The following is a 17951-nucleotide window of genomic DNA, read 5'->3' on the forward strand; positions in this document are numbered from 1 at the left end:
GCCATCGTGGGAGTTTAAACAAAAAGTTAGAAGGAATTAAGTATTGCCTTGTCTACTAATTATTTTGCTTTCCTTTATCTGCAATTCATTCATCTTTCTTCAAGATCTCTCAAGCTTATAAAAGCCAAATGTCCCCGAAATTATCACCTTATTGTAATTTGGACTTGTATACTATGGAAATGTTTCGAGTTACTTTGAGTGACTGTGTCAGATTTGGCTGTTAGTTTGGATGTAAAAATTACACGTGACTAGCATGTGTGCTTGACATAAAGCACACATATTTTTATGTGATTGATTTGTCCCTATTTTACTAATAAAATTTAAAAAAAAAAAAAAAAAAAAAAGAATTGGCTCAAAGTCTCTGTTCAAATGAACTGGGGTGGTTGGAACAAAAAGTGGTTGTGGCTACTCCCAACTGAACATCCATATTGAATAGCTGGAAATGTCCTGTTATCGAATAACAGGATGCAAGCTCACTGCAATCAGAGTCATACGTAGCTTGGAAGAGAGAGAGAATTCTAGTTCTATCTGTAACCTCATCATCTTTGGAAGAACCAAAATTCATGTAGCGACTCCTATATTGGATCCATACATGCAGAATCAAACAAACTGCACCCACAGAATTCTACTTTTCTCTGTAACCTCATAATCCTTGGATAAGCTTGCTTGCTTGTGTAGGCTCTTACGCCACCAGAAAGGCCCTTGGATTGATGGCCAGGCTGCCTCACGCGTGCATATTTAAAAGGAAGAAGAAGCCTACCCAAAGGAAGAAACTCATCAATTGCCATGGCTTCCCAAGCCCACCAGCTTCATTTTCTCTTGTTTCCTTTGATGGCCCAAGGCCACATGATCCCCATGGTAGACATTGCTAGATTGTTAGGACAACGGGGTTTGATTATTACCGTTGTCACCACACCACATAATGCAGCCCGTTTCGAAACGACCATTGCCCGTGCTGTACAATCTGGTCTCCAAATTCAATTGATTCAACTCCAGTTCCCATGTGAAGAAGCGGGATTACCAGAAGGGTGTGAGAATTTCGACATGTTACCTTCAATAGACTTGGCTTTCAATTTCTTCACCGCAATTGAAATGCTATATCAGCCAATGGACAAGTTGTTCGAAAATCTAACACCCCGGCCAAGTTGCATAATCTCTGACATGTGTTTACCATGGACAGCAGATCTTGCTCGCAAGTTTCATGTTCCTAGGATTTCTTTCCATGGAATGTCTTGCTTCTGTCTCCTATGCATGCGCACTTCACGCATTCCCAAGGTTCAGGAGAGCATAACTTCAGAATCTGAGTACTTTGTCTTGCCTGGCTTGCCTGACCAAATTGAAGTAACTAAAGCCCAGCTGCCAGGACTCCTGACTCCAAATTTGAAAGACTTCACAGAAAGAATGGTAGCAGCTGAAATGGCATCATATGGAGTAATTATGAACACATTTGAAGAGTTGGAGCCTGCATACATCAAAGAATTCAAGAAGGCAAGAAATGATAAAGTCTGGTGTGTTGGCCCTGTTTCACTTTGCAACAAAAACGACTTGGAAATGGCTCAGAGAGGAAATATTAAGGCCTCAATGGATGAGCACCAATGCATGAAGTGGCTGGGTTCGAGGGAGCCAAGCTCTGTGGTCTATGCATGCCTTGGAAGCCTTTGCAATCTGATACCTTCCCAACTGATAGAGCTTGGGATGGGCTTAGAAGCGTCAAAAAAACCATTCATTTGGGTTATAAGGGGAGGAGACAAGTTAGAAGAATTGGAAAAGTGGATTAAAGGAGATGGATTTGAGGAAAGGATCAAAGGGAGAGGCCTCTTAATCAGGGGTTGGGCTCCCCAAGTACTTATACTATCACACCCTGCAATTGGAGGGTTCTTAACACATTGTGGTTGGAATTCAACAATAGAAGGGATATGTGCAGGCATTCCTTTGGTTACTTGGCCTCTATTTGCAGATCAGTTTTTGAATGAGAAACTAGTTGTACAAGTGCTGAAAATTGGTGTTAGGATTGGGGTAGAGGTTCCTGTAAAGTTGGGAGAGGAGGAGAAGATTGGAGTGTTAGTGAAAAGGGAAGATGTTAAGAGGGCCATAGACAGGCTGATGGAGGAAGGAGTAGAAAGAGAAGAAAGGCAAAAAAGAAGCAGAGAGCTCAGTGAGATGGCAAAGAAAGCTGTGGAAGAAGGGGGATCTTCTGACTTCAACATGAAATTACTAATCCAAGATATCATGGAACAAGCAAGTGGTGGAAATCAGAAGTAATGCACGTATGTAAGAGTAAGAATTGCTTCTTTTTGTCTAGAGAGGGAAATTTTCTTCAATATTGCATGTAAAAATTGCTTCTTTTTGTCTCATTTTATTACAAAATTTTGTGACTTTGTATGAGAACTAGCACAATCGTGTCGCAAAGAATGCTTCTAGTAGACTATAAGAGACATCAAAAATTTATTTGGTCAAATGGGTTTCATATGTGCATTCTTACTATTGTTGTCCAATTTAGTAACAATTCAGACAACAAATATGTAAGTCGTTATTTGATCTATTTATCTAAATAGGTGGTCGAGTAGTCCAAAATGTATTTGAACAAATAAGTTTCATCTAAGTTCTCCCATAATTGCTGTTAAAATTACTAGCAATGTGTTAAAAAAAAGAAGAAAATTCCAATAAAAAAAAAAAAAAAAAAAATAGAGCCACTCAAGTTGGCGACAATTTTGATTCTTGAACCAAGAAAGCTTATCTCTAAGGACATGTGTACATGAAGCACTGTAGAGTGGGGGAGTGATGATACAGAGAACACGTGTTTTTTAATATTTTTTAAAAAAAGTATTTTAATATTAAAAAACACGGGCGTGCATCACGCCCGTGTTCTCTCAATCATCACTCGGTGGGAGTCATGATTCACTGCACGCGGCGTGCGTAGCACGCCCGTGCAGGAATCACTTTTTTTAAAAAAAAAAAAAAAAAAAAAAAAAATTTTGCACGCGGCGTGTCATGCACGCCGCGTGCTCTTTATCTTTACCCAATTAGGTATTCACAAGGAAGTAATTATCTGTATCCACAGCCCACAGGATACCTTCACATAAGCCAAAATGCTATATGTAGGCTCTGACATCACCATAAATTAAGGCCTTTGGAAGAAGTTAAAACAGTTAAACCAAATGCATGAAAGCTCCATCAATCCCGAGTCGCCATGCATGCCTTCCCTGGCCCATGACATCCTCATTAACTCTTATTATAATATTTCTTAAACTACCTAACGTTAAAACATACTTGATTTGATTTTCATGAAGGATCCTACTCGTTACTCTTTATAATTTATTTTATTGAAATCATTGTGTCATGCAAGTATGCAACCTTGGCAGCTAGCCTATGGATTGATGTCACCCTCCAAAATTCATGCATAGCAATAGCTATCAATTCTTTATGTTCTATAGCATTATTCTTTGCAAATACCTTATTTACTATTGGAGAGACGGCCCAGCATCTTTATCGAATCAATGTGAATCTGTGGACCATATATCATCTCCATATAAACTAATGTTCTTATGTAAGCTCTTGCATCACCACCAAACCACCACTGCAGAGTCATTTAAATCTTGTTATCTCTTAGAGAACTCTTTGTCTACCACCGGATATATGCCATGGCTTCTCAAGCTTATCAGCAGCTTCACTTTATTTTGTTTCCAATGATGGCGCAAGGCCACATGATTCCAATGATGGATATTGCCAAATTGCTGGCGCAGCGAGGCGTGGTTGTCACCGTAGTCACCACAACACATAATGCTGCGCGTTTCGAACCAACCATTGCTCGTGCAGTGCACTCTGGTCTCCAAATCCAAGTCATCCGACTTCACTTTCCATATCAAGAAGCAGGTGATTTTTCAAAAACTTTAGCTTTAATAATTTAATTTATGTTCTGATGCGTATGAGCCAGGAAAGTGAATGACGAATATAGAGTTCGAACTCAATGACAAAAACAGGATTCGAGCCCATGAATTCTGGTATTTTAAACTGGCTTTTATTTCAAAAAACTTAAAAATAATTAATTTAATTATTGAATTTATATTCTAACGACAGGAATACCAGACGGGTGTGACAATCTCGACAAGCTTCCTTCACTACAACTGGCCATGAATTTCTTCGGTTCAACTAGCAAGCTGAAAGAGCCAGTGGAGAAGTTGTTTGAGGAGCTGGCACCGCCACCAAGCTGCATAATCTCCGACATGTGCTTGCCGTGGACGGCTGATATTGCTAGCAAGTATCACATCCCAAGACTTTCGTTCCTCGGCGTAGGCTGCTTCTGTCTCTTGTGCTTTCACAATTTACGTGTCCACAAAACTCACGAGACCATATCCTCGGAGTCTGAATACTTTTTTGTGCCGGGCTTGCCTGATCATATTGAATTCACTAAATCGCAAATAGCTATAACCGCAGATCCACAAATGGAAAAACTTGGCCAGAAAATGATAGAGGCTGATTTAGCCTCATATGGGGTTCTGGTTAATACTTTCCAGGAGCTAGAGCCAGAGTATGTCAAAGAATATAGGAAGGCAAGAGAAGATAAAGTCTGGTGTGTTGGCCCTGTTTCTCTTTGTAACAATGAACATTTAGATAAGGCTGAGAGAGGTAACAAAGCCTCCATTGAAGAATATGAATGCTTGAAGTGGCTTGATTCTCAACAACCCTGCTCTGTTGTCTATGCCTGCCTTGGAAGCCTATGTAATCTAATAACTTCCCAGTTGATTGAGCTCGGATTGGGATTGGAAGAGTCAAAGAAACCATTCATTTGGGTCATAAGGGGGTCAGCAAAAAACAAAGAAGAGTTGGAAAAGTGGATTTCAGAAGACAGATTTGAAGAAAGGATTAAAGGGAGAGGCCTTTTGATTCGGGGTTGGGCTCCCCAGTTACTGATATTGTCCCATTCTTCAGTTGGAGGGTTCTTAACGCATTGCGGTTGGAATTCAACCATAGAATCAATATCTGCTGGGGTGCCGATGCTTACATGGCCGCTCTTTGGAGACCAGTTTATCAATGAGAAACTTGTAGTGCAGGTGAGAAAAATTGGTGTGAGGGTTGGGGTGGAGGATCCTGTGAAGTGGGGTGAGGAGGAGAAGATTGGGGTGTTGGTGGAGAAGGAAGATGTTAAGGCGGCCATAGACATGCTAATGGATGAAGGAGAGGAAAGAGAGGAGAGGAGGAAAAGAGCAAGAGAGCTCGGGGATATGGCAAAGAGAGCTGTTGCAGATGGGGGGTCTTCTCATGTCCAAATTACACAGCTGATTCAAGAAATTATGCGACAAGCAGGTTGTGAAGAGTCAACCTAACGGACTTATATTAAAGATAGAGTTATTTCTCTTCATCTCATGATACCAAAGTGCAGATTGTTGATTGCTAAATTCATTTTGATGTAAAAAATTATACGCGACTAGCATGTATTTTTATGTGATTGATTTGTTCCTATTTTAATAATAATAATAATAGACACAAAAAAAAAAAAAGAAAAAAAAAAATTGGCTCAAAGTCTGTTCAAATGAACATGGGATGGTGGAAGAAAAAGTGGTTGCGGGTGGCTACTCCCAATTGAACATCCATATTGAATAGCTGGAAATGTCCTATTATCGAATAACAGGATGCAAGCTCACTGCAATTAGAGTCATACGTATCTCGGAAGAGAGAGAATTCTAGTTCTATCTGTAACCTCATCATCTTTGGAAGAACCAAAATTCCTGTAGTGACTTCTGTATTGGATCCATGCACGCAGAAGCAAACGTACTGCATCCACAGAATTCTACTTTATTCTGTAACCTCATAATCCTTGGATAAACTTGCATGCTTATGTAGGCTCTTACGTCACCAGAAAGGCCCTTGTATTGAGTGCCAAGCTGCCTCTTGAACTGTCATGCATATTTAAAAGGAAGAAGAAGCCTACCCAATTGAAGAAACTCATCAATTGCCATGGCTTCCCAAGCCCACCAGCTTCACTTGGTCATGTTTCCTTTGATGGCCCAAGGCCACATGAATCATGATCCCCATGGTAGACATTGCTAGATTGTTAGCTCAACGGGGTTCGATTATTACCGTTGTCACCACATCACATAACGCAGCCCGTTTCAAAACAACCATTGCTCGTGCTGTAGAATCCGGTCTCCAAATCCAATTGATTCAACTCCGGTTCCCATGTGAAGAAGCAGGATTACCAGATGGGTGTGAGAATTTCGACATGCTACCTTCAATAGACTTGGCTTTCAATTTCTTCACCGCAACTGAAATGTTATATCAGCCAATGGGCAAGTTGTTCGAAAATCTAACACCCCGGCCAAGTTGCATAATCTCTGACGTGTTTACCATGGACAGCAGATCTTGCTCGCAAGTTTCACGTTCCTAGGATTTCTTTCAATGGAATGTCTTGCTTCTGTCTCTTATGCATGCACACTTCACACATTTCCAAGGTTCAAGAGAGCATCACTTCAGAATCTGAGTACTTTGTCTTGCCTGGCTTGCCTGACCAAATTCAAGTAACTAAAGCCCAGCTGCTAGGACTCCCGACTCCAAATTTGAAAGAATTTGGTGAGCGAAGGACAGCAGCTGAAATGGCATCCGATGGAGTAATTATGAACACATTTGAAGAATTGGAGCCTGCATACATCAAAGAATACAAGAAGGCAAGAAATGATAAAGTCTGGGGTGTTGGCCCTGTTTCACTTTGCAACAAAAACGACTTGGAAAAGGCTCAGAGAGGAAATATTAAGGCCTCAATGGATGAGGATGAGCACCAATGCAAGAAGTGGCTAGATTCAAGGGAACCAAGCTCTGTGGTCTACGCATGCCTTGGAAGCCTTTGCAATCTGATACCTTCCCAACTGATAGAGCTTGGGATGGGCTTAGAAGCATCAAAAAAACCATTCATTTGGGTTATAAGGGGAGGAGATAAGTTAGAAGAATTTGAAGAGTGGATTAAAGGAGATGGATTTGAAGAAAGGATCAAAGGGAGAGGCCTCTTAATCAGGGGTTGGGCTCCCCAAGTATTTATACTATCACACCGTGCAATTGGAGGGTTCTTAACACATTGTGGTTGGAATTCAACAATAGAAGGGATATGTGCAGGCATTCCTTTGGTTACTTGGCCGCTATTTGCTGATCAGTTTTTGAATGAGAAACTCGTTGTACAAGTGCTGAAAATTGGTGTTAGGATTGGGGTAGAGGTGCCTCTAAACTTGGGAGAGGAGGAGAAGATTGGGGTGTTGGTGAAAAAGGACGATGTTAAGAGGGCCATAGACAGGCTGATGGAGGAAGGAGTGGAAAGAGAAGAAAGGCAAAAAAGAAGCAGAGAGCTGAGTGAGATGGCAAAGGGAGCTGTGGAAGAAGGGGGATCTTCTGACCTCAACATGAAGTTACTAATCCAAGATAGCATGGAACAAGCAAGTGGTGGAAATCAGAAGTAATGCACTTATATAAAGAGTAAGAGTGAGGGAATTTTCTTCATTGCATGTAAAAATTGCCTTCTTTTTGTCTTGTTTTATTACAAAATTTTATGACTTTGTAGGAGAACTAGCACAACCGAGTCGCAAAGAATGCTTCTAGTAGACTATCAGAGACATCATAGTTGGTGTTTGCTCTTGGGTAGGAAAGAAAGCTCTTTTAAGCATTTCTGAAAGTGAAATATACATTACCAACGAATTGGCCGGTCTACAAAATAGCAACTTTTATTATAAATTACCTCTATATTCTGAACTTCCGTGGCAAATTTAATTAGGAACTTCCACCCATTTTGTTGAAAGAGACACAGATGGGCTATTTTGGAAACACCTTCTAGGATAGCTTTTCGAGGTTATAGCAAAATTAAAATTAAAGTTAAAAGTATTAATAAATAACTCAAAATATAAAAATACTAAAAAAAAAAAAAAAATTCTTGAAACTGTTTTTACCTTAATATCACAACAAAAAAGTAAAAGGCATCATTTAAAAAGTTATACCAAACAATCTAAATGGCTTGTGACTTATATATGCCAAGATGAGAACAAAAAGAAAAAAAAAAGGGAGGGAGATTGACATAAAGATAATCAGGACGGAGCCGACTTTCAATTTGGGGAAGGATCAAGGGCCAAAATTATTTTGGGAGAAACTAATTGGCAAAAAAACTTTAAATTATTTTTTTTTTTTTACCTTAATTTTTTTTTTCTTGTAATTTGGGGGTACCAGGGCCACTCACAGTCCCCCTCTAAATCTGTCAATGAAGATAATAGATAGAAATATTCAGCAATTTTAATGCCTGAATTGCAAGAATTTAGGCAACAAATGTGAGTCGTTATGGAACCCACTTGCACGGGTAGGTGGCAAGGCAGTCCAAAATATATTTGGTTAAGTAGGTCTCATATTGGTTCTCTTAGGGCTTGTTTAGAATTGCGTTTGATGGGCTTAAAAATGCTTTTAACATTAAAAAAGTTAGTTTGAATAAAAAAGTACTCGTTTGATAAAAAAATTAAAAGCGTTTTTAAGGGTCTAAAAAGCTTAAAAATGGCCAAAAAACACTTTTGGCAAAAGTTTAAAAATAAAGTTTTTGCCCAAAAACTTTTTTTTTACTTAAAAGCTTTATTTCTCAAACGCAATCTTTAGTGTGAGAGAATCGTTATGCACCTACTTGCCTAAATAAATAGCTAAGCAGCCCAAAACTTATTCCAACAAGTTGGTTCCATGAGTTCTACCATGACTGCTGAAAATTCCAAAAGAAAACAAAAAAAGACCCAGGCAAGTTGGCGACAATTTTGAACCAAGAGTCCAAGACTTATCTCAACGGACATCTGTAGACTGTATATGCTGTGTGTGAAGACTCAACACTAGCAGGCATGCATTGCTCGACCAGGACTGATGAAAGTAACGTGAAGGTAAAATCAACTTGGGCCCACATCATATTACATATTCACAAATCACAAGGAAGTAATCTGTATCCACAAGATCCATTGAACCTTATCATCTTCGGATAACACCAACAAAAAGTTGGAATTTGGAATAATTAAGCTAAAACAGTAAAAACTGTCGAAATATTTTCAATATATATATATATATAATTTTGTGAATTGGAAATATTTTAAATATAAGGTTTTAAAGAGTATTGAATGAAGAATGTTCTACATTGGAAAAAAAGAAAATTTTGTTGGCATTTATAAGGTCCAACAAATTTAAGCTATAAAATGAGCTATGCTACAGTACACCCTAATGCATATTATAGTTTGGTGCTTCGCGCGCAGTGTGGGCTGTAGGGCACTAGTGGTGCACTTGGCATGAAGCATCGGAGTTTCTTAAGTAGATCTAATCATGATCGTTCATTTTTTGGACGGTCGAGATCGTTTGATCTAGTGGTTTGATCTAAACCATAGGATGCTTCTTAAGTAGATCCAATGGTTGGATCTACTAGACTGTTAATCTAACAATTGAGATTAAATCTAACAGTCAGATTTAAGTACCACTAATGCCATACAGTTTTATTTCAAAATTCAAAACAACTATTTAATTTTGAAATCGAAATTATCTGAGCATAGATAATTATCTATGATAATTCAATTCTCTTTAATATCCTTATCTGAATTTTAAAATTAGTATTATCCTTTCTCTTTTGGCCTCGGGTTGGAATAGAAAATCTGAGGATATTTTCAGGTTTTAATTTTGTTTGTACAGAACGTAGTTAAAACACAAAAGTTTCTAAGCTCTATTGTATCCTCGAGAAAAATTTGTTGTAACCTTATTGCATACCAATCTGGTGGAGGAAAATATTTTGTTAAGAAAAGTGACTTTGTAACACACCTTAAGATGATTTTCATTTTCTGTAATTTTTCCTTATTTGTATAACAAAAACCAAATGCATGAAAGCTCCATCTATCTCGAGTTGCTATGCATGCCTACCCTGGCCCATGACACTTCCATTAACTCTTATTTCCTTTAATAGCTTTCTGAGGTGATCATGACACGCGACAATTGGCTGATACAAAGTTGTCAAATATTTAATTATTTGTGTTAGAATATCTTGACAGAAAAGATCAACAGCAAAATTGTTGAAATGCGATAGTGTTGTTATGTTCGTGTGGACGACTTTTAAAATATGTCTTATAAAGTGTGATTTTGAATGCAATAAAAGATTTTAGCTTTTTTCACTAGATATCAATTAGTTTTTAAATGAGATAGCTAAAGACCTGATCCAACAAATGGTGTTAGAGCGAGAGTCAAGGATTCAAGTCACTGGAGCGCCACAACTCATGTTGGTGGAAAGATTTTTAAGATGCAACAGTGTGGCTCTGCTCATGTCACCACAAAAATTTTTCACATTTAATTACATTTGAATAGTGACATTTTTAGAAAATGTCACTAAAATTCGACTTTTTAACTGTTCAAACATCACTATTCATAGGGGTGCAAAGGCGGGCGGTTAAAAACCGTCCGCTAACCGCTAACCGCTATAACCGCCAACCGCCTAACCGCTTAACCGTCTAACCGCATTAACCGCTAACCGCTAACCGCCTTTTTATATAATATATTTTTATAATTATAATTATAAAAATATTTATACATATAACATAATCACTTCATCATTAAATCACAATTTTTTTTAAAAAATAATTAAATCACAATTTGAGTATTAATATATTATCACTATAATTTATATGATTATATCATATAATCACTTGATCATTAAATCACAATTTTTTTTAGAAAAAATAATTAAATCACAATTTGAGTATTAATATATTATTACTATAATTTATATGATTATATCATATGAGATTAATCATTAAATCATTTGATTATATAATAACAAATTATACATATATAATATGACATAACTCATAAGTATACCAATTCATACTAATACAACAATTAAATATCTAGAGACTTATTTCCAATGTATGTTATATATGTTATAAGTCTATATAAGTCTGCATATGTATATGAATAATATAAATATATAATATCAATACTTAATCATATGATTCAATGACAATTCAAATACTTTATTCAAGACTTCAAGTGAATCATATTATTAATGTACAATGATGATATGATTCGTATAATATCAAATTAAGTAATTGACATTGGATTAAACAATGACCAATGTGTTACTTATAAACACAATTTAAGTATTAATGTATTATCATTATAATTTTAGTAATTTATATATTATCACTATAATTGATACGATTATATCACATGATTATATAATAATAAATAATACATATATAATATGACATAACTCATAAGTCATAAGTCTACAAGTTAATCATATGATTTATGTACAATGATAATCACATTGATTCAATTGAATTAAACAATATATTACTTATAACTACAAGTCTACAATTTAATTAAAGCATTATTAGATACTTTAGGAATTTAGGATTTAGGAGTTTGAACATTACCATTTACCATTAGATATTAAGTTCAATTCAAAGAAAAAAGATTATAAGTAAATATGATAAGAATTTAAATAATTAACCGGTTATGATTTAATATTTAAGGAAAATTTTTTAAAGTACAAGTAAATGTAAATTTTGGGTCAAATATATTTGATTTTTCAATATAGGCTCTTTTTATAGCAATTGGGCCCAAGAAGATATTAAAAATACAAGAAAAAAAAAATGAGGGTAAAAAAAAGCCCAAAAAAATAAGTCCAAAAAGCCCAAAAAAAAAAGCCCAATTTTAAAAAAGCGGTTAGCGGGCGGTTATCTATTTCGCTAACCGCTAATCGGCGGTTAACCGCTAACCGCTAGGCGGTTAGCGGTTGCGGTTAGTAAAATCTACTAACCGCTAAGGCGGTTACGGTTAGCGGTTATTGCCACTAACCGCTAACCGTAACCGCCTTTGCACCCCTAACTATTCATAAAATAGTGACGTTTAATAGTGTTACTATTCGCGTGCAAATAGTGACGTGTGAATAGTAATACTATTCACAAGTAACTATTTGTGCGTGAGTATAGCATACCTTGCAGAGTGCGATTTCAAATGCCATAAAAGACTTTGACTTTCTTTATTAGACACCAACTAATTTTCAAATGAGATGGTTAAAAGCTCGATCCAACAAAACTGACGGGAATAGAGCTATGCTTGATGAGCCCTATTTTCAAGCCAAAAATCCACTAATTTTTCCCTTCGAATCTCTATTTGAAGTCATTTATTATTTTACCATTTTAGAAAATATTTATTTTCTAGTTTTAGTAGTGATTTTATTACCAGATTTCGTTAGATTTTTGGCAGAATCTTTATTTTATTTCTCAGTTTGAGTTGATGTAATAATTATACTTTTTCCATTTTTGGCAACAAGTCGGTATGTTTCAACTATTTAATTAAGCATGGCTTGTGGGCTTAATTCAGTATTTCCGTTTTGAGAATAATATTTCAAATTTTCAACAATCCTCGGTTTCTTTGAGGTGGCTAGAGTTTTTCTCTTTCTTATTTATTATTTTCTCTCTTTTTAAACAGTCTCTTAACTTCAATCCTTAGTTTCTATCTATTATCACACATTAGAACAATTCTAATTTTGTTTGGCGTCATAAGATCTATCAAATTTAATTTAAAATCTTAATTAGATCTAATCTTTTTCATTAATCAAGCATCTTAGATCTTGTCTTCGGTGCATTATAATATTTCTTAAACTACCAATTAAACGTGAAAACAAATTATGGGTTGGGTTAATTGGATAATATATAACAATCTCTATACTTGATTGGATTTTCTGGAAGGATCCTAGCTCGTTACACTATTTCTTTATTTGATTCAAATCATTTTGTGCCAACCTTGGCAGCTAGCCATGCAGACTATTATTTTCAAACACCTTCTGTAATAATTGGAGAGACTGCCCAGCATCTTTGACGAATCAATGTTGCACTTTCTGCCGGTGGCCCTGTGATTCTGTAAAGTATCCACATCATCTCCAAACAAACAAATATTCTTATGTAAGCTCATGCATCATCACGTTGTTATCATCCACAATAATTGATAAACAAAATAAAATCGGAAAGAAAAAAAGTTCAGACATAAATTTAATGTGATTCGGTAATTTGCCTACGTCCACATAAAGGCGATTATATATTTTACTCTTAATGATTCAGGATTATATATATATATATATATATATATATATATATATATATATATGAAAGAAAAATCTTAAACCCTACTAATAAGTACATATTAAAAAAATTTCCAAAATACTCCTTATTAAGGAAAAACCCTAGCTCCCGCTCCGTGTTCAATCTGCTCCCGTCTACTTGGCCTTCCACTAGTATTAATATAAGTCACTAGTTCCAACAAATCACCAAAGCGTCACTGCAGAGTCCTTTAAATCTTGTTGTCTCTCACAGATCTCTTTGTCTACCACAGGATATAAGCCATGGCTTCTCAAGCTCAGCAGCTTCACTTTGTCTTGTTTCCAATGATGGCGCAAGGCCACATGATTCCAATGATGGACATTGCCAAATTGCTGGCGCAGCGAGGCGTGGTTGTCACCGTTGTCACCACAACACATAATGCTGCGCGTTTCGAACCAACCATTGCTCGTGCAGTTCAGTCTGGTCTCCAAATCCAAGTCATCCGACTTCACTTTCCTTATCAAGAAGCAGGTGATTTTCCATTAACTTAAGCTTTTATAATTTAATTTATATTCCAACGCTCACCCTTATCCCAAAAAGCATAAAAAGCTTAAAAATTAATTAATTTACTCATTTAATTTATATTCTACTTCAGGACTACCAGAAGGGTGCGACAATCTCGACAAGCTCCCTTCACTACATCTGGCCAAGAATTTCTTCGGTTCAACTAGCATGCTGAAAGAACCGGTGGAGAAGTTGCTTGAGGAGCTGGCACCATCACCAAGCTGCATAATCTCCGACATGTTGTTGCCGTGGACGGCTGATATTGCTCGCAAGTTTCACATCCCAAGACTTTCGTTCCTCGGAGTAGGCTGCTTTTGTCTCTTGTGCATTCACAGTGTACGTGTTCACAAACCTCACGAGACCATATCCTCGGAGTCTGAATACTTTGTCGTGCCCGGCTTGCCTGATCATATTGAACTCACTAAATCGCAAATGGCTTTAGCCGCAGATCCAGAAATTGAAAAATATGCCCAAAAAATGATAGAAGTTGATTTAACCTCATATGGGGTTCTGGTTAATACTTTCCAGGAGCTGGAGCCAGAGTATGTCAAAGAATATAGGAAGGCAAGAGAAGATAGAGCCTGGTGTGTTGGCCCTGTTTCTCTTTGTAACAATGAATATTTAGATAAGGCTGAGAGAGGTAACAAAGCCTCCATTGAGGAATATGAATGCTTGAAGTGGCTTGATTCTCAACAACCCTGCTCTGTTGTCTATGCCTGCCTTGGAAGCTTATGTAATCTAATAACTTCCCAGTTGATAGAGCTCGGATTGGGCTTGGAAGAGTCAAAGAAACCATTCATTTGGGTCATAAGGGGTTCAGCAAAAAACAAAGAAGAATTGGAAAAGTGGATTTCTGAAGACAGATTTGAAGAAAGGATCAAAGGGAGAGGCCTTTTGATTCGGGGTTGGGCTCCCCAGTTACTGATATTGTCCCATCCTTCAGTTGGAGGGTTCTTAACGCATTGCGGTTGGAATTCAATCATCGAATCAATATCTGCTGGGGTGCCGATGCTTACATGGCCGCTCTTTGGAGACCAGTTTATGAATGAGAAACTTGTAGTGCAGGTGCGACAAATTGGTGTGCGGGTTGGGGTGGAGGATCCTGTGAAGTGGGGTGAGGAAGAGAAGACTGGGGTGTTGGTGGAGAAGGAAGGTGTTAAGGTGGCCATAGACATGCTAATGGATGAAGGAGAGGAAAGAGAGGAGAGGAGGAAAAGAGCAAGAGAGCTCGGGGAGATGGCAAAGAGAGCTGTTGCAGATGGGGGGTCTTCTCATGTCCAAATTACACAGCTGATTCAAGAAATTATGCGACAAGCAGGTTGTGAAGAGTCAACCTAGCTAACGGACTTATATTAGAGATAGAGTTATTTCTCTTCATCTCATGATATCAAAGTGCAGATTGTTGATTGCTAAATTCATTTTGAGTTTGTTATCTTATCTCATTTTTCCTGTTGCTTCAACTATTTTTCCATTATATTTTGTTTTAAATCTTTACCTTCAAACACATCATGTAACTGGAGCTTATCTTGCATATGAAAGAAGCTTAGAAAAGCAAACCTGGCCTTAAGCAAACCTTGCATATTTATAGGCAGTTTTCCACTTCACATTGTATCATCAATGATTTAGTGTCACCATCTCTAACAATATCATAACATAAATTAACTTCAACCAGAATTTGTACTTCAAACTGCAAGTACAAATTCTGGTCACACAAGCACAAACTTTCTCTTTTTGTGTGTGACCAGAATTTGTAATTGCAGTTTTCTTTTTATAATATGCTGGACTTTGTAGTACTTGTTTCTTTCTCCTTTTTCTTTTGGTCACACGACCAGAATTTATAAAATATAAATTTAATTATAGTATTGATGCATAAGTGTGCTCTCACATTCCAAGAAGATGCATAGTTTGGAGATATAACCTAATTGAAAATGCCAACGATGGGATAACCTTTTGAGAGGGTCGCTATTGTTTCTTTTTAAAATTTGGAGAGGTGCAGGGGACTAAATGTAATTTACCCAAAATTAATCATGTGCTTTGCAATATAGTAAGAATAAACTAACAAATATTTGGCCTTTTCACTGAGGCAAATTGATTGATCAGCCCAATTAAGATAATAATTACAATTAAAAAAATGATCATGGTCTAATGTGTTTAGCTAGTTAAACTTATCCACAACTTGATCAAATTGACTCAAAACTTGCTTAAAAAATTATCATTGTATATGTCAAACGGTTTTTGGCTTTTGCTTACATAAATTTTGTTATGTTTTGCTACTTTTTTTAGGAGTATTTTTGTGATTATAAATCGATTATGAATCCTTGTTCAAGAAATCCTTATTTGCAAGAATTCTTATTTGATAAAAGATTACGAATCTTTATTTAATTTGTTTTGGGATTTTTAGTAAGCTTAGGATATTTTAGATTCTTTTTAAGTGGATTGTAATGATTTCCTAGCGGATTTTATTGCCCTATATATAAAGATATCATGTTTACATGACTTTGGTTAACCTACAAAGATATTTTTATTGCCCTATAAAGATGATCATGTTACCCTACACCTTCCATTGCATCGGAAAATACCCACCAAACAAAAATCTATCTAAAGTAGTCTTGCATCACCAGCAAATTATGCAGAGAGTCCCCAAATCTCATCTGGACATAAAAGAAGAATAAGAATCTTATCTGTTTAGTATCATGGCTTCTGATCAACAATCCCACCAGCTTCACTTCATCTTGTTTCCTTTAATGGCCCAAGGCCACCTGATTCCCATGATAGACATGGCCAAAATGCTGGCACAGCAGGGCATGACTGTCACTGTAGTCATCATATCACATAACGCAGCCCTTTTGGAAAAGAGTATGCCTCTTTCAATTGAATCTGGTCTCCATATTCGAGTTATCCTGCTTCAGCTCCCATGTCAAGCAGCAGGAATCCCAGAAGAGTGTGATACCATCGATGATCTTCTTTCAAATGGTCTTTCCCCGACTTTCTTCACTTCAACTAGCATGCTACAGCAGCAAGTGGAGAAGTTGTTTGAGGAGCTGTCACCGCCACCAAGCTGCATACTTTCCGACTTGTGCTTGCCGTGGACAGCTAATGTTGCTTGCAAATTTCACATCCCAAGATTTTCTTTCCTTACAGTGAGTTGCTTCTGTCTCTTGTGCTTGCACAATTTACGCATTCACAGTAAGGTTGTCGAGAACATGACATCCTCGGAGTCAGACTACTTTGTCTTGCCAGGGTTGCCTGACCATCATTTGTTCACTAAATCACAGCTAGCTTTTTCCTCTGATCCAGATCCGGCAATGAAAAAATTTAACGAGGAAATGGTAGCAGCAGACCTAGCCTCATATGGGGCTATTGTGAATACTTTCAGAGAGTTGGAGCCAGAATATATTAAAGAATATAGCAGGACAAGAAAAGGTAAAGTTCGGTGTGTTGGTCCTGTTTCACTTTGTAACAAGGACAACTTATGGAAGGCTGAGAGAGGCAACAAAGCCTCCATTGAAGAATATGAATGCTTGAAGTGGCTTGATTCTCAGCAACCCTGCTCTGTTGTGTATGCCTGCTTTGGAAGCCTTTGTAATCTAACACCTTCCCAGTTGATAGAGCTCGGATTGGGATTGGAAGAGTCAAAAAAACCATTCATTTGGGTCATTAGGGAAGCAAAAATCTCAGAAGTATTGGAAAAGTGGATTTTAGAAAATGGATTTGAAGAAAGAGTCAAAGGGAGAGGCCTTTTGATTCGGGGTTGGGCTCCACAATTACTGATATTGTCGCATCCTTCAGTTGGAGGGTTCTTTACACATTGCGGTTGGAATTCAACCATAGAAGCAATATCTTCTGGGGTCCCAATGCTTACATGGCCGCTCTTTGGAGACCAGTTTATCAATGAGAAACTAGTAGTGCAGGTGCTGAAAATTGGTGTGAGGGTTGGCGTAGAGGATCCTGTAAATTGGGGTGAGGAGAAGGAGAAGAATGGGGCGTTGGTGGAGAAAGAAAATGTTAAGGAAGCCATAGACATGCTAATGGATGAAGGAGAGGAAGGAGAAGAGATGAGGAAAAGAGCAAGAGAGCTCGGGGAGATGGCAAAGAGAGCTGTTGAAGATGGGGGATCTTCTCACATAGACATGACACTACTAATTCAAGATATCATGCAGCAAGCAGGCTGTGGAAAATCAGCCTAATTACAAGCTCAAATGATAAGAGTTTTTTTTTTTCCACCTTCCATCACATAAAAACGTTCGTATTGTTGATTGCTAATTTTGTCTTGGTTGAGTTTGATAAATATAATAGTTTCTAAAGGTGTTTTTT

The 17951-nt window shown here is 37.2% G+C and overlaps 3 protein-coding genes and 2 pseudogenes across 4 annotated transcripts; all 5 read left to right on the plus strand.

Annotated features, from left to right (window-relative positions):
- Positions 1 to 408: 408 nt before the first annotated feature.
- Positions 409 to 2482, plus strand: LOC132191467 (UDP-glycosyltransferase 73C25 pseudogene; annotated as a pseudogene).
- Positions 2483 to 3641: 1159 nt separating this feature from the next.
- LOC132191526 (UDP-glycosyltransferase 73C11-like) lies at positions 3642 to 5504 on the plus strand. 2 transcript variants are annotated; one of them, XM_059606595.2, is made up of 2 exons: positions 3642 to 3873; positions 4078 to 5504. In XM_059606595.2, exons 1-2 carry the CDS (start codon positions 3642 to 3644, stop codon positions 5322 to 5324), a joined length of 1479 nt encoding a protein of 492 aa, XP_059462578.2. In that variant the 3' UTR covers positions 5325 to 5504. The 2 variants fall into 2 exon arrangements, with proteins under 2 accessions (XP_059462578.2, XP_059462579.2); XM_059606596.2 differs by lacking the exon at positions 3642 to 3873 and adding an exon at positions 3937 to 4001.
- Positions 5505 to 5900: 396 nt separating this feature from the next.
- On the plus strand, positions 5901 to 7731 carry LOC132191525 (UDP-glycosyltransferase 73C25 pseudogene; annotated as a pseudogene).
- A 5490-nt stretch (positions 7732 to 13221) lies between these two features.
- On the plus strand, positions 13222 to 15097 carry LOC132191527 (UDP-glycosyltransferase 73C25-like). Its single transcript, XM_088511275.1, has 2 exons — positions 13222 to 13604; positions 13729 to 15097. The coding sequence occupies exons 1-2, from the start codon at positions 13376 to 13378 to the stop codon at positions 14973 to 14975; spliced, it is 1476 nt and encodes a 491-aa protein (XP_088367401.1). The 5' UTR covers positions 13222 to 13375; the 3' UTR covers positions 14976 to 15097.
- A 1059-nt stretch (positions 15098 to 16156) lies between these two features.
- Positions 16157 to 17944, plus strand: LOC132192180 (UDP-glycosyltransferase 73C10). Its single transcript, XM_059607435.2, has one exon. The coding sequence runs from the start codon at positions 16331 to 16333 to the stop codon at positions 17822 to 17824; it is 1494 nt and encodes a 497-aa protein (XP_059463418.2). The 5' UTR covers positions 16157 to 16330; the 3' UTR covers positions 17825 to 17944.
- The last annotated feature ends 7 nt before the right edge of the window (positions 17945 to 17951 follow it).

The sequence above is a fragment of the Corylus avellana genome, chromosome 10, assembly GCF_965113065.1.
Source record: "Corylus avellana chromosome 10, dhCorAvel1.hap1.2, whole genome shotgun sequence".
NCBI classification, from domain to species: Eukaryota; Viridiplantae; Streptophyta; class Magnoliopsida; order Fagales; family Betulaceae; genus Corylus; species Corylus avellana.

What these genes read in the sequence shown, in the direction of transcription:
- LOC132192180 (XM_059607435.2), top strand. Translation starts at nt 16,331, where the DNA reads ATGGCTTCTGATCAACAATCCCACCAGCTTCACTTCATCTTGTTTCCT.
- LOC132191527 (XM_088511275.1), top strand. Translation starts at nt 13,376, where the DNA reads ATGGCTTCTCAAGCTCAGCAGCTTCACTTTGTCTTGTTTCCAATGATG. An exon ending in CTTTCCTTATCAAGAAGCAG is followed by an intron (nt 13,605 to 13,728) that starts GTGATTTTCCAT and finishes ATTCTACTTCAG; the next exon opens with GACTACCAGAAGGGTGCGAC.
- LOC132191526 (XM_059606595.2), top strand. Translation starts at nt 3,642, where the DNA reads ATGGCTTCTCAAGCTTATCAGCAGCTTCACTTTATTTTGTTTCCAATG. An exon ending in CTTTCCATATCAAGAAGCAG is followed by an intron (nt 3,874 to 4,077) that starts GTGATTTTTCAA and finishes TTCTAACGACAG; the next exon opens with GAATACCAGACGGGTGTGAC.